Source organism: Leptodactylus fuscus, chromosome 1, assembly GCF_031893055.1.
Source record: "Leptodactylus fuscus isolate aLepFus1 chromosome 1, aLepFus1.hap2, whole genome shotgun sequence".
NCBI lineage: Eukaryota > Metazoa > Chordata > Amphibia > Anura > Leptodactylidae > Leptodactylus > Leptodactylus fuscus.
The window spans coordinates 337,182,740-337,199,454 of record NC_134265.1 but is presented as its reverse complement, the minus strand read 5'-3'; the positions used below and the strand labels follow the sequence as shown (position 1 = coordinate 337,199,454).

Genomic DNA, 16,715 nt, shown 5'->3' with positions numbered 1-16,715 from the left:
TGGTCCAAACTGGGGTGGTTAGAGGCTCCCTCTACCATTAATTGGTCCAAACTGGGCTGGATAGAGGCTCCCTCCACCATGAATTGGTCCAAACTGGGCTGGTTAGAGGCTCCCTCCACCATGAATTGGTCCAAACTGGGGTGGTTAGAGGCTCCCTCCACCATTAATTGGTCCAAACTGGGCTGGTTAGAGGCTCCCTCCACCATTAATTGGTCCAAACTGGGCTGGTTAGAGGCTCCCTCCACCATGAATTTGCCCAAACTGGGCTGTTTAGAGGCTCCCTCCACCATTAATTGGTCCAAACTGGGCTGGTTAGAGGCTCCCTCCACAATTAATTGGTCCAAACTGGGCTAATTAGAGGCTCCCTCCACCATGAATTGGTCCAAACTGGGTTTTTTAGAGGCTCCCTCCACCATGAATTTGCCCAAACTGGGCTGTTTAGAGGCTCCCTCCACCATGAATTGGTCCAAACTGGGCTGGTTAGAGGCTCCCTCCACCATGAATTTCCCAAAACTTGGCTGTTTAGAGGCTCCCTCCACCATTAATTGGTCCAAACTGGGCTGGTTAGAGGCTCCCTCCACCATGAATTGGTCCAAACTGGGGTTTTTAGAGGCTCCCTCCACCATGAATTGGTCCAAACTTGGCTGTTTAGAGGCTCCCTCCACCATGAATTGGTCCAAACTGGGGTGGTTAGAGGCTCCCTCCACCATTAATTGGTCCAAACTGGGCTGGTTAGAGGCTCCCTCCACCATTAATTGGTCCAAACTGGGCTGGTTAGAGGCTCCCTCCATGAATTTGCCCAAACTGGGCTGTTTAGAGGCTCCCTCCACCATGAATTTGCCCAAACTGGGCTGGTTAGAGGCTCCCTCCACCATGAATTGGTCCAAACGGGTTTTTAGAGGCTCCCTTCACCATGAATTGGTCCAAACTTGGCTGTTTAGAGGCTCCCTCCACCATGAATTGGTCCAAACTGGGGTGGTTAGAGGCTCCCTCCACCATTAATTGGTCCAAACTGGGCTGGTTAGAGGCTCCCTCCACCATTAATTGGTCCAAACTGGGCTGGTTAGAGGCTCCCTCCACCATGAATTGGTCCAAACTGGGGTTTTTAGAGGCTCCCTCCACCATGAATTGGTCCAAACTTGGCTGTTTAGAGGCTCCCTCCACCATTAATTGGTCCAAACTGGGCTGGTTAGAGGCTCCCTCCACCATGAATTGGTCCAAACTGGGTTTTTTAGAGGCTCCCTCCACCATGAATTTGCCCAAACTGGGCTGTTTAGAGGCTCCCTCCACCATGAATTGGTCCAAACTGGGTTTTTTAGAGGCTCCCTCCACCATGAATTGGTCCAAACTGGGCTGGTTAGAGGCTCCCTCCACCATGAATTGGTCCAAACTGGGGTGGTTAGAGGCTCCCTCCACCATTAATTGGTCCAAACTGGGCTGGTTAGAGGCTCCCTCCACCATTAATTGGTCCAAACTGGGCTGGTTAGAGGCTCCCTCCACCATGAATTTGCCCAAACTGGGCTGTTTAGAGGCTCCCTCCACCATTAATTGGTCCAAACTGGGCTGGTTAGAGGCTCCCTCCACAATTAATTGGTCCAAACTGGGCTAATTAGAGGCTCCCTCCACCATGAATTGGTCCAAACTGGGTTTTTTAGAGGCTCCCTCCACCATGAATTTGCCCAAACTGGGCTGTTTAGAGGCTCCCTCCACCATGAATTGGTCCAAACTGGGCTGGTTAGAGGCTCCCTCCACCATGAATTGGTCCAAACTGGGTTTTTTAGAGGCTCCCTCCACCATGAATTTGCCCAAACTGGGCTGGTTAGAGGCTCCCTCCACCATGAATTGGTCCAAACTGGGCTGGTTAGAGGCTCCCTCCACCATGAATTTGCCCAAACTGGGCTGTTTAGAGGCTCCCTCCACCATTAATTGGTCCAAACTGGGCTGGTTAGAGGCTCCCTCCACCATGAATTTGCCCAAACTGGGCTGTTTAGAGGCTCCCTCCACCATGAATTGGTCCAAACTGGGTTTTTTAGAGGCTCCCTCCACCATGAATTGGTCCAAACTGGGCTGGTTAGAGGCTCCCTCCACCATGAATTTCCCAAAACTTGGCTGTTTAGAGGCTCCCTCCACCATGAATTGGTCCAAACTGGGCTGGTTAGAGGCTCCCTCCACCATTAATTGGTCCAAACTGGGCTGGTTAGAGGCTCCCTCCACCATGAATTGGTCCAAACTGGGTTTTTTAGAGGCTCCCTCCACCATGAATTTGCCCAAACTGGGCTGTTTAGAGGCTCCCTCCACCATGAATTGGTTCAAACTGGGCTGGTTAGAGGCTCCCTCCACCATTAATTGGTCCAAACTGGGCTGGTTAGAGGCTCCCTCCACCATTAATTGGTCCAAACTGGGCTGGTTAGAGGCTCCCTCCACCATGAATTTGCCCAAACTGGGCTGGTTAGAGGCTCCCTCCACCATGAATTGGTCCAAACTGGGTTTTTTAGAGGCTCCCTCCACCATGAATTTGCCCAAACTGGGCTGGTTAGAGGCTCCCTCCACCATGAATTGGTCCAAACTGGGGTTTTTAGAGGCTCCCTCCACCATGAATTTGCCCAAACTGGGGTGTTTAGAGGCTCCCTCCACCATGAATTTGCCCAAACTCTGCTGGTTAGAGGCTCAATCCACCCTGATTTTCAAAACAAATGTTGGTGCCAACCTCAACTTACTACAAGGGCCAAATTCACTGCTGGTGACAAGCTCTCCTCACTGCAAGTGCCAAATACACATGTTTCAAGGTGTTTTCCTACTGTCAGAGAGGTGGTATTGAGTGTGTAAAGTGTGTAGTTGTTAGGCTGTGATGTTGGGGTAATAGAGTGTCTTTGGTGTGTTAGATGCCCCCAGACATGCTTCCCCTGCTGTCCCAGTGTCATTCCAGAGGTGTTGGCATCATTTCCTGGGGTGTCATAGTGGACTTGGTGACCCTCCAGACACGGATTTGGGTTTCCCCCTTAACGAGTATCTGTTCCCCATAGACTATAATGGGGTTCGAAACCCGTTCGAACACACGAACATTGAGCGGCTGTTCGAATCGAATTTCGAACCTCGAACATTTTAGTGTTCGCTCATCTCTAATTGAAGTAATAAAGCAAGGTGGTGGAGATTATTTCCCTGTGTGCACTGTACGTAGGATGGTGGGAAATTAGTCACCGTGATAAAACTGGACATGGTAAGCACATGTAGGTGCGGCTGTTTCAGAGGCAATTGACCTATGATTATAGAGCTAATGAAGATAAGTAGTAACATAACATGGCTCTGACAAGATGCTATCAGTCCTTCTATTATTAGATCATGACATCAGACAACAGGAGGGACACTCCTGTATATGGTGCAAAGGCAAGACATGGAAATCTCCACCTTATAAAGCCAGATTGATCTTACAGTAGGTCCAAAGTTATGTCCAGGTTCATCTTTGTATAACAAAAATGAAGTCCTGACTGATAAAGTGTTTCATATTCCCTGCGTACATCGCTCATAAAACAATAAATTAAAAAAAAAAAAAAAAAAAAAAAAAAAATATATATATACACACACACACACACACACACACACACACACTAGAGGGAGGACCCGGCTTCGCACGGGTATATTATATTTTATGTTTGTGTAGTGGCCCCATAAGAATTGTCCAATTTTGCACTGGTGTATTTTGTATGCTGTTTGTGTGTATGTCCATAAGCGTCATGTGATTATGTGTATCTCATTTTGGATGTCAGTGAAAAACCTGTGATCAGTTGTTATGGATACCTGGAGTAAAGCTGTATCTAATCCTTCCCCGTGTAGTACTGTGTTTAGATGCAAGTATCCAATCCTTGTTGGTGTGGTACTGTGTGCAGATGCACATATCTAATCCTCCCCGTGTGGTATTGTGTGAAGAGGCGCGTATCTAATCCTCCAGTAAGTGAAACTGTGTGCAGACGCGCATATCTAATGACTCTGGCGTGCGGTACTGTGTGCAGATGAGCGTATTTAATACTCTGGCGTGTGGTACTGTGTGCAGATGCACGTATCTAATCCTCCCGTGTGGTATTGTGTGAAGAGGCACGTATCTAATCCTACGGCATGTGGTACTGTGTGCAGACTTGCGTATCTAATCCTACGGAATTTGGTACTGTGTGCAGACGCGCTTATCTTATCCTCTGGCGGGTGGTACTGTGTGCAGACGCACGTATTTAATCCTCCCCTGTGTGGTATTGTGTGAAGAGGCGCGTATCTAATCCTACGGCGTGTGGAACTGTGTGTAGACACGTGTATCTAATCCTACGGCATGTGGTACTGTGTGTAGACGCACGTATCTAATCCTACGGCATGTGGTACTGTGTGCAGATGCGTGTATCTAATCCTATGGTGTGTACAACTGTGTGAAGACACGTGTATCTAATCCTCCCCTGTGTGGTATTGTGTGAAGAGGCACGTATCTAATCCTACGGCGTGTGGAACTGTGTGTAGAGGCGTGTATCCAATCCCCCGGCATGTGGTACTGTGTGCAGATGCGCATATCTAATCCTATGGCATGTGGTACTGTGTGTAGACGCGCGTATCTAATCCTCCCCCGTGTGGTACTGTGTGTAAACACGCGTATCTAATCCTCCCGTGTGATACTGTGTGCAGAGACATGTATCTAATCCTCCAAAGTGTGGTACTGTGTGCACACACACGTATCAAATCCTCCCGTGTGGTATTGTGTGAAGAGGCGCGTATCTAATCCTTTGGCATGTGGAACTATGTGTAGATGCGCGTAACTAATCCTACTGCATGTGGTACTGTGTGCAGACGTGTGTATCTAATCCTATGGCGTGTACAACTGTGTGCAGACACGCGTATCTAATCCTCTGGAATGTGGAACTGTGTGTAGACGCGTGTATCTAATCCTACGGCATGTGGTACTCTGTGCAGACGCGTGTATCTAATCCTATGGCGTGTACAAATGTGTGCAGACGCACGTATCTAATGCTCTGGAGTGTGGAACTGTGTGTAGACGCCTGTATCTAATCCTTCGGCATGTGGAACCGTGTTCAGACGCATGTATCAAATCCTTCAGTGTGTGGAACTGTGTGCAGAAATGCGTATTTAATCCTCTGGTGTGTGGGACTGTGTGGAGACCCGTGTATCTAATCCTCTGGCGTGTGATACTGTGTGCTGATCTGTGTATCTAATCCTCTGGAGTGTGGAACTGTGTGTAGACGCCTGTATCTAATGCTTCGGCATGTGGAACCGTGTGCAGGCGCACGTATCTAATCCTATGGCATGTGGTACTGTGTGCAGAAGTGCGTATTTAATCCTCTGGTGTGTGGGATTGTGTGCAGACCCGTGTATCTAATCCTATGGCGTGTACAACTGTGTGAAGACACGTGTATCTAATCCTCCCCTGTATGGTATTGTGTGAAGAGGCACGTATCTAATCCTACGGCGTGTGGAACTGTGTGTAGACGCGCGTATCCAATCCCCGGCATGTGGTACTGTGTGCAGATGCGCGTATCTAATTCTATGGCATGTGGTACTGTGTGTAGACACGCATATCTAATCCTCCCCGTGTGGTACTGTGTGCAGACGCGCATATCTAATCCTCCCCCGTGTGATACTGTGTGCTGAGACGCGTATCTAATTCTCTGGCTTGTGGTACTGTGTGCAGAGGCATGTATCTAATTCTCCAAAGTGTGGTACGGTGTGCACACACGTATCTAATCTTCCCCTGTGTGGTGTTGTGTGAAGAGGCGTGTATCTAATCCTTCGGCGTGAGGAACTTTGTGTAGACGCACGTATCTAATCCTACTGCATGTGGTACTGTGTGCAGACGCGTGTATCTAATCCTATGGCGTGTACAACTGTGTGCAGACGCACGTATGTAATCTTCTGGAGTGTGGAACTGTGTGTAGACGCGTGTATCTAATTCTATGGCATGTGGTACTGTGTGTAGATGCGCGTATCTAATCCTATGGCATGTGGTACTGTGTGCAGACACGTGTATCTAATCCTATGGCGTGTACAACTGTGTGAAGACACGTGTATCTAATCCTCTCCTGTGTGGTATTGTGTGAAGAGGCGCGTATCTAATCCTACGGCGTGTGGAACTGTGTGTAGACGCGTGTATCTAATCCTCCCCCATGTGGTACTGTGTGGAGACGTGCATATCTAATCCTTTGGTGTATGGAACTATGTGTAGATGCGCGTATCTAATCCTACTGCATGTGGTACTGTGTGCAGACGCGTGTATCTAATCCTATGGCATGTACAACTGTGCAGATGCACGTATCTAATCCTCTGGAATGTGGAACTGTGTGCAGACGCGCATATCTAATCCTCTGGAATGTGGAACTGTGTGCAGACGCGTGTATCTAATCCTATGGCGTGTACAAATGTGTGCAGACGCACGTATCTAATCCTCTGGAGTGTGGAACTGTGTGTAGACGCCTGTATCTAATCCTTCGGCATGTGAAACCGTGTGCAAATGCACGTATCAAATCCTTCAGTGTGTGGAACTGCGTGCAGAAATGCGTATTTAATCCTCTGGTGTGTGGGACTGTGTGCAGACCCGTGTATCTAATCCTCTGGCATGTGATACTGTGTGCTGATCTGTGTATCTAATCCTCTGATGCGTGTATCTCAGTTTGGATATCAGTGTTGTATTGTGCATGTGGAGTGACCGTGTGTATTGCAGTTGGAATATGAGTGAAAGACTTGCAGGTTTGTATTGGCTAAGGGGGGGGCACTGTGTTTGGAATGCTGTATCTCAGCAACGGTACGTCCGAGCGAGTTGGAGTCTCGTCTTAAACCTTCCCTGATATCTGAAGTATCTCTGTACCAAATTTGGTGAAGATCGGTCCAGTCGTTTGGTTCGCATTAGAGTACAGACAGACAGACAGACAGACAGACAGGAATTCATTTTTATAAGATAGGGAGATATATATATATATATATATATATATATACTAGAGGGAGGACCCGGCTTCGCACGGGTATATTACATTTTATGTTTGTGTACTGGCCCCATAAGAATTGTCCAATTTTGCACTGATGTATTTTGTATGTGGTTTGTGTGTATGTCCATAAGCGTCATGTGATTATGTGTATCTCATTTTGGATGTCAGTGAAAAACCTGTGATCAGTTGTTATGGATACCTGGAGTAAAGCTGTATCTAATCCTTCCCCGTGTAGTACTGTGTTTAGATGCAAGTGTCTAATTCTTGTTGGTGTGGTACTTTGTGCAGATGCACATATCTAATCCTCCCCATGTGATATTGTGTGAAGAGGCGCGTATCTAATCTTCCCCCATGTGGAACTGTGTGCTGAGACGCGTATCTAATTCTCTGGCATGTGGTACTGTATGCAGAGGCCTGTATCTAATCCTCCCCTGTGTGGTATTGTGTGAAGAGGTGCGTATCTAATCCTCCCCCGTGTGATACTGTGTGCTGAGATGCGTATCTAATTCTCTGGCTTGTGGTACTGTGTGCAGAGGCATGTATCTAATCCTCCAAAGTGTGATACTGTGTGCACACACGTATCTAATCCTCCCCTGTGTGAAGAGTCGCGTATCTAATCCTACTGCATGTGGTACTGTGTGCAGACGCGTGTATCTAATTCTATGGCGTGTACAACTGTGTGCAGACGTGTGTATCTAATCCTCTGGAGTGTGGAACTGTGTGTAGACGTGTGTATCTAATCCTACGGCATGTGGTACTCTGTGCAGACGTGTGTATCTAATCCTATGGCGTGTACAACTGTGTGCAGACGCGCATATCTAATCCTCTGGAGTGTGGAACTGTGTGTAGACGCGCGTATCTAATCCTACTGCATGTGGTACTGTGTGAAGACGCGTGTATCTAATCCTATGGCGTGTACAATTGTGTGAAGACACGTGTATCTAATCCTCCCCTGTGTGGTATTGTGTGAAGAGGTGCGTATCTAATCCTACAGTGTGTGGAACTGTGTGTAGACGCATGTATCCAATCCCCCAGCATGTGGTACTGTGTGCAGACGCACGTATATAATCCTATGGCATGTGGTACTGTGTGTAGACGCGCGTATCTAATCCTCCCCCATGTGGTACTGTGTGCTGAGACGCATATCTAATTCTCTGGCTTGTGGTACTGTGTGCAGAGGCATGTATCTCATCCTCCAAAGTGTGGTACTGTGTGCACACACACGTATCTAATCTTTCCCTGTGTGGTAATGTGTGAACAGGCGCGTATCTAATCCTTCGGCGTGTGGAACTGTGTGTAGACGCACGTATCTAATCCTCCCCCATGTGGTACTGTGTGAAGACGCGTGTATCTAATCCTACTGCATGTGGTGCTGTGTGAAGACGTGTGTATCTAATTCTATGGCGTGTACAAATGTGTGCAGACGCGCGTATCTAATCCTCTGGAGTGTGGAACTGTGTGTAGACGCCTGTATCTAATCCTTCGGTATGTGGAACCATGTGCAGACGCGTGTATCAAATCCTTCAGTGTGTGGAACTGTGTGCAGAAGTGCGTATTTAATTCTCTGGTTTGTGGGACTGTGTGCAGACCCGTGTATCTAATCCTCTGGTGTGTGATACTGTGTGCTGATCTGTGTATCTAATCCTCTGATGCGTGTATCTCAGTTTGGATATCAGTGTTGTATTGTGCATGTGGAGTGACCGTGTGTATTGCAGTTGGAATATGAGTGAAAGACTTGCAGGTTTGTATTGGCTAAGGGGGGGGGGGGGGTACTGTGTTTGAAATGCTGTATCTCAGCAACGGTAAGTCCGAGCGAGTTGGAGTTTCGTCTTAAACCTTCCCGGATATCTGAAGTATCTCTGTACCAAATTTGGTGAAGATCGGTCCAGTCGTTTGGTTTGCATTAGAGCACAGACAGACAGACAGACAGACAGACAGACAGACAGACAGACAGACAGACAGACATTCATTTTTATAATATAGGGAGATATAATTATATATATTTAATTTATTTATTTATTTTATTTTTTTTAATAAAATCATGGTTAGCCCTAGCCAGGACTAGACTGAGTTTATTGCATACTTTTAAACTATTGAACTGAATGTATATAGTATGCATCTCCTTGAGGTGGCTATGTGCAAGCAGAACTGTATTATTTAAGGTGAATGGGTCACCAGAGAAAGGATTTTGGTTTTGTTTTTTTTAAAGCAAGTTTTAATGTTAAATATAATTTTAAAGAATTTTTAGTGAAATTTTTAAATTTCTCTATTAAAATTTTAATCTGTATTAAAATTAATACATCTTGCAGTTCTGACTCTGGCAACAAAGCCAAATAATATGCTGACACTTGTTTTCTGTAGGAGATTCTTTGCAGCAGCCACCTCATTTATCATCACACCGATCACAGCTATCACGGGTATGTACTACACAGAATCCACCAATCACAAGAGGTGATGTTACAGCTTATCTATTCTCATTTTTTCCCCCCCAAAAAAATAGCACTTAAAGATTCTAGAAAACGGAAGGCAAATAGCTCAGCAATAGCTCAGCTATGGAGTAGTAAATGGGGGTTCAGAAAGATAAAGAGACATCACGTTATATAGAAGGGACTTTAATGTTGCATAAAAAAAAACTGCTTTAACACTAACCTCCAAGATATATACAAGTCACATATATAGATGCCAACCATCATCTCTGTTTACATTACTTTGACACATCGATGTCAATGTGTCCCTTATAACCTTACATATCTATTGTAAGCCAAGCAGTAATATATATGTATGTGTAGACAATATGAAGAAACAGAAAAGACTCTTCATTACTGACAAATGATCCATTCTGTATTCATTTTATAATACAGCATGGTGCAGTTATACTGCCATCTACTGACTTTCTCTAAGAAGACAACCGACGTAACACCAGTTTTTCCAGTGATCAATATTAGAGATGAGTGAACACTAAAGTGTCTGAGGTTCAAAATCCGATTCGAACAGCCGCACACTGTTCGGCTGTTCGAACCCCATTATAGTCTATGGGGGGAAATGCTTGTTTCAGAGGTAGGCAACATTCGATAAAATCATACTTACCAAGTCCACGAGTGACGGTCGGGCTGGATTCTGCTTGAAGTCTTCTCCCGGTGCAGGGTCCCCGCGTCCTCTTCCGGGTGGAATTCACTCTGCCTAGGCATCCGTCCTAGGCAGAGCCGACTGCGCATGCGTGTGTATGCCCGCGCATGCGCAGTCGGCTCTGCCTAGGCCGGATGCCTAGGCAGAGTGAATTCCACCTGGAAGAAGACGAAGGGGACGCAGCGTGGAGAAGACTTCGGAAAGGTAAGAGAAGAACCAGCGTTGATTGGCAGAATGTATAGCATTCTTCCAATCAACGCTGGTTCTGCATTGAACATTAAACTTCGAACAGCTAGTAGTGTTCGATCGAGTACGAGTATTCCGAATACCGTAGTATTCGAATGAACACCTACTCGATCGAACACTACTCGCTCATCTCTAATCAATATAACAAAGTCAGATGAGAATGTATAAGGCTTGGCTCACATCTGTGTTGGAGTCTCCTCCATAGATTCCATGTATAAATCAGCAGAGAGAAGACTCCTGCAAAGAGGTTCATATTGAAACATTATAGTCTAAGGGATCTGCGGATAAGCACTACCGTATATACTCGAGTATAAGCCGGGGGGGGGGGGGGGGGTTGGGGGAATGCAGCAGCTACTGGAAAATTTCAAAAATTAAAATGGTCGGAGTTTTTGGGTGCAGTAGTTGCTGGGGGAGGGGAGGGGGTGTTTTGGTTGTCTGTCTGTCCCTTCCCTGAGCTTGAGGACTGGGTTCCCCCCCACTTGGAATTCAGTCTGGCTGAATATAGGGGATCTGCAGTGCTCCTATTAACCCCTTCCCGACGGCGCTGAAAAATTCGGCTTATACCCGAGTATATACGGTATTTTAGCAGACAGACTCACAGACAGACACAATAGTGTGAACCTAGCACAAGTTAAAACATTTTTCTAATTATAAGTAATTGGAAATCTTCAAACTTCGTAAAGATTTCCAATAACCGCATTAGTAGTTTCAGTCTTGTCTTCATCGGTTGCCAATGGATACATTCACAAATGCAGGAACATTCTATGGTCTGCCAGCCATGATCTCCTAATTGTGTCCAGGTTATCTTCTCATACATGTAGTGCCCCTGCCCGATAACCGGTCCACAATAAGGACATCATGACTGGTTTTCTGACAAGTATCAGATTATAAAAAAATTCCTGCATTCTTGGTCATACCTTACCTTGGTCATACACCTTGGTGGAGTGGACCATCACCTGTCCAACTGGATCCTAGACTACCTGACAACCCGCCCTCAGTATGTGAGAGCCCGGGACTGTGTGTCTGACACTGTGATCTGTAGTACGGGGGCACCACATGGTCCAGTTCTTGCCCCATTTCTCTTCACACTGTACACTGCTGACTTTAGGCACAACTCATCCAGCTGTTACTTACAGAAGTACTCCGATGACTCTGCTATAGTCGGTCTTATCACTGATGGCGACGATAGGGAATACAGAGACTTAAACCGGGACTTTGTTGAATGGTGCCAGCAGAACCATCTCAGGATTAATGCTGGGAAGACCAAGGAGATGGTGGTGGACTTTAGTAAACGGAGAAGTGCTCCGACCCCGGTGGAGATCCAAGGGACATGTATTGAGATAGTCAGGACCTATAAGTACTTGGGAGTGATCCTCAACAATAAACTAGACTGGGCTGACCACCTGGAGGCGCTGCACATTTACATGAGAAGACCGCACTGATCAGCCAGGAACCAGGCAAGCCCTCCTTTATCAGCTGAATGCATCATTTGCACAGTGCAAAAATTCTCAGCAGCACATCCATGGATAGGCTAGTACCATATCATTTTATGGATGCTAGGCAGTGGTACAGAAAGTCCTATCAAGCAGGAGTGTCTTGTATTTGAGTATGACATCTATAGTTGGAAGAAGAGCGCGGAAGCACAAAACAGTCTTGTTGCGGATTTGGTAAATATATATACCAGGGGTACGCAACTACTTTTAGAAAAGATCCACTGACCGGCGTCCACAATCAGGTGAAGGTCCGAGATGAACATGCCCAGCATTTATCGTATTTTTCAGTTGATAAGATGCGTCTAACTACAAGACGTACCCCAAGTTTACAGAAGAAAAACTAGGGAAAAAAAATATTTCATATTAAATTTAAAACTTCAAATGGAGTAGATGAGTCAATGTGACAAAGTGGTGTATAGGAAGGAGGTCGACTGCTGATCTCTGCCGCTACTATTGGCCAATATCAAGGCAGCGGTAAGGAGAGGAGTTTTTCCCAACCGTTGTCACAATGAAGGTCCAGGGCCCGGACACTGACAGCCTTATGGGGAGTATCCAGGATCTATACAGTATCTGACCATAGCTGTCGGGTACATAAAACCCTGCACACAGCCCTACAATCTCTATAGACCATCACAGGCAGAATGTACTGTGCGAGTATGACCTAAATGAAAGTCGCAATTAAACACCTTCCAACAATTACAATTATTTATGACACTCCCCTTTTACACGCCACAGCCCCATTTATGTGCCACTGAATTTTTAAATATCCACACATCACCGATCTGGACTGGACAGTGTGCATTTAGTAACATGTCCTTTAGCTAATGGCAAATAAAGGAAATCATCAATATCAGCAAGTTCCCATCCATTAACGGATTTTGTGATTAATGGCCCAGCCTAGACGGTACTGAATAGCTCAGTGACTCAGCCTTTCCAATAAGTTATGTCATCGCACTTCATCCCTGCCAGAACTGGCAAAAGTCTATTCCCATAGTCAAACAGGTGCCCAATAGCACAAAACACAATGCAATGCACAAGCCCTAGCCCAGAGAGTTAATGCGCCTAGAAATTGGTTGACTTCTATTTAGTCATTTGTTGATGTATGATGAATGATGTAAAGCACCCGGTCACTGGGATCTAGAGTAGTGAAAGGTTTTCTCTGATGTCATAAGGCAGATTTCTTGCATGTATCAATACATACATACATACATACATATAAACGCCAACAGCTTACTTCCCATTACAAACACATGCACAATCAGCTAAGTGTGCATGTGTACGGGTGTCTGGGGGAATATCTGTTGGCTGAACATGTGTTTGTCTGACAGCTCCTCTAGTCACCTTTTGTCTCTGACAGTACAATGGATTATAGACATATACGGCAGCCGTTGTCTTGCAAGTCTTGGAACAGCACACAATCTTCCATGCAAGAACAACTTGTCAAAAGGATTCCCATTATTCACAAATCACCACAGAAGACACCCAAAGACCATAAGGCCTCCATAGCTTTCCACAGACTCGGATTAGAGATAATAGCCATAAAAAAAATAAAAATAAATAAATCATAAATAATAAAAAAAAACAGCCCCACATGATACTAACCCACTACCGTAGTGGAGGTATTGTGAAGCTGACAGAGAATTCAACACCATCCAATACAAGAAAATTCTTTGGATGGGGCCTTTTTAAAAGGGGTGTTCCAGATTATATGTTTAAGGCTTAGCTAGGCTTAAATGGTCACTACTAGAGATGAGCGAGTACTGTTGGGATCAGCCGATCCGAACAGCACGCTCGCATAGAAATGAATGGACGTAGCCGGCACGCGGGGGGGGGGGGGGGGGGGGGGGGGGTGTTAAGCGTCCGGCCGGCGTCAAAGCGGAAGTACCAGGTGCATCCATTCATTTCTATGGAGCGTGCTGTTCGGATCGGCTGATCCGAACAGTACTCGCTCATCTCTAGTCACTACCTTTTCAGACAACTTGGCCTAAGGGCTCGTTCACATTTGCACCCAGGGTCTCCGTTATGCAGTCAGTTTTCAAACCCATTCAAATGAATGGGTTTGAAAAGTGTCCGGCCGTGAGCGCCAGCGAGCGTTTTGGGCTCTCCGCGGTGAAACAGTTTTTTTTTAAACCGGACACAAAGTCGGACATGCAGTACTCTGTGTCCACAGCAAAACCGTTTTTTTTTTTTTTTAAACGGAGAGCCCGAAACACTCACGGCCAGACACGGTCTGACAGGTTTCCGTCTTCTGTCTGCAGAAGACGGAAACCTGAGAACGGAGACCGAACGCTGGTGTGAACCCAGCTAAGCTGTAATACACTAATAAAAACATGGCTGCGTTCATGAAAAGCCTCTGCAGAGTTCACGCCACCAGGTGTCGCCCTTCTAGCTAATTTACTGTTCACTTACTTTACTCTGTTATTAGGGAAATCTGTCCCTAGATACACATGCCTCCCAACCATCCCGGATTTGTCAGTACAGTCTCGAATTCCAGGTCCTGACGTGGTCGGTGGGAGGTATGTCCCGGCTTCAACTCATCTGCTTTTGAAGGATGCAGGGGAGTTGTAGACAATGATGAAGCAGGAGCTCCTGCCTCCCCACTGTGCTCCGGCCCTGGGAGCTGTTGACTTGATGCATTGACATCGCCCACATCACGCTTGCAGCTCCCTGAACACTCTGGGAAAAGAGACTGCTGAGAGAAGCAAGGGAGCGCGGAGAGGAGAGGATCAGTGTTATAATTATGTTAAACTTTGAGGGCAGATGAAGGGGGAACATTAAACTGAGAGGGAGATGAAGAGGGACAAGTAAGGGGTAAGTAAATGTTTGATATTGGAAGTCTCACTTCTTTTTTTTTTTTTTTTTTTTTTAAATGACAAAGTGGAACACCCCTTTAATCTAGCTTATAGTAAAGAGCACAGTGAGGAGAACTGCTCACATGTGATTTTCTGGGATATATGAGGTAGCAATGATGGAAAGTACAACTATTCAAGTTGGTAGGCCATCCCAACTCTGACACTTTCATAAATGGTTGACATCCATGATCAGACAAGCAGTAAAGCTCCTCTAATTCATGAAAAAAAAAAAAAGAAGCTAGAATTGAATTTATATTATAGTAATGCATCTAATTAATTATACAATAATCACTATTTGTATAATCTAAAAAGAATTTTATTTTATAGCCAGCTTTAGGCCGGGGCCCCACAGGACGTAAACACCGCGATTTGCTGCTGTGGGAAAAATCGTGGCGTTTTACAGTGCAAGCAAAGGGGATGGGATTCATGCGAATCCCATGACCACTTTGCGGAAGAAATTGCAACGCGGACACGCTGCGATTTGCAAAGCTGTTGCGGCTTTGCAAATTGCAGCATGTCAATTATATCTACGGAAACGCCAGCGGCTTTACCATACATTCCCATGCCCGCAGAGGAAAACTCTGAACTTTCTCTTAAAAGCGCTGCATAAAGAACCGTAATACGTTGTCGCCGTGGTTCTTTCCGCAGCGCTTTAGCACTGCGATTACGGCCCACGGAGCCACGGCCTCTTAATCCGTAACGTTTTTCCTACTCTGACTCCAAAGCACTTGCTGGTTTTTGGTTCCAAAATGCCCAGCTATTTAAGGCCTATCCTAAAAACCCAATTCTGGAACTTTATAGAGCTGGAAAACTTTAGGTCAAGAAATAGACACCATAGATAACACATATGATTTATGGTTTTTGCCCAGGATCAAGTAAATTTGATGACGATATTATTTAGAGGGGTATTTATTCTGGTTACCTCCTCTCTGCAGGGCTTCACAGCATAATCACCTAATACATGGGATGACAGATCTTATAAAGTAAGCAGATGCCTGGGAGCTATAGGAACACGGCGTCATTTTCCAAACACATAAAACCTTCAAATATTTTATCTTTAGATCAAGTACACCTTCAGCAAAATTACTGTCTGCTCCTAGGGAAAAAAAAAAAAAAAAGTGCCGACTTGGCAGAAATGTAGCACTGGGAGAATATTCACATTCCTGACATTATAAGCAGCAATACAGATTCAGTATTCAGAGCTGGATTGATATTCCTTAGTCTGCCCATTTACACTTTCCCTACTATAGATGCTGTAAAGCTGGTCAAAAAGAACAGGCAAATAGAGATGAGCGAACACTGTTCGGATCAGCCGATCCAAACAGCACGCTCCCATAGAAATGAATGGAAGCAGCTGTGACGCTGACTTTTCCCCTGTTCAATCAACTCAGCCCACTTTATGCTTTTTGGGTTTGTTAAAACTGAACCCAAGACGCAACTGGGCTCTATAGAGAATTTAGTATCTAAAAGCACAGGGAATCTTTTTTCTTTTGAAAAAAAAAAAAAACCCACAAACGAAAAAAAAAAAAAATCCCAGCAAATCTGTAATAATGAGAACCAAAAAATAAATAACCGGTGTCAGTGAAGTGTATTTGATGTGATCTATTCCATCCTTATGCAACAGGAAGCCCAGCTATGTAGTCACCAGTCACACATTTCCTTTACCATGACAAAAGTTTACAAAAAGACTTTGCTAATACTTCCTCCTCCAGCAGCGGGGACAGACATCTATCTCAGTGACCTACGAATGCTTGTAGGGTCTCATCAATACATACCTCTAGTACTTCTGTGACGTGAAGGACTCCAAAATGGAATCATATCTGAAGACGGAGATAAGACTTTCCTTACCTTCATATCGATTTGGGGAATCGCATCCTTTTTGAGGAGTTGCCACACGCAAGAAGATCTGCTGTCTCCAAGAATGCCGCCGTGTCCTCACCGGACTACTGCACGTTCCTTCACTATGGATGGATTTACTCTCAAAGTCACTGAAAGAGACAAAAATTATTATAAAAATATAAACATTAATA

General features: G+C 45.4%; 1 protein-coding gene across 5 annotated transcripts in view; it reads right to left on the bottom strand.

The window, feature by feature from the left end:
* The window catches only part of TBC1D1 (TBC1 domain family member 1), a 171,224-nt gene that overhangs the window by 42,944 nt on the left and 111,565 nt on the right, over positions 1–16,715 (bottom strand). For all 5 annotated transcript variants that reach the window (XM_075261323.1, XM_075261330.1, XM_075261333.1 and 2 more), the window contains one exon: positions 16,534–16,673. In XM_075261323.1, coding sequence (XP_075117424.1) covers positions 16,534–16,673 — 140 coding nt within the window. The remainder of the gene's footprint in view (positions 1–16,533; positions 16,674–16,715) is intronic.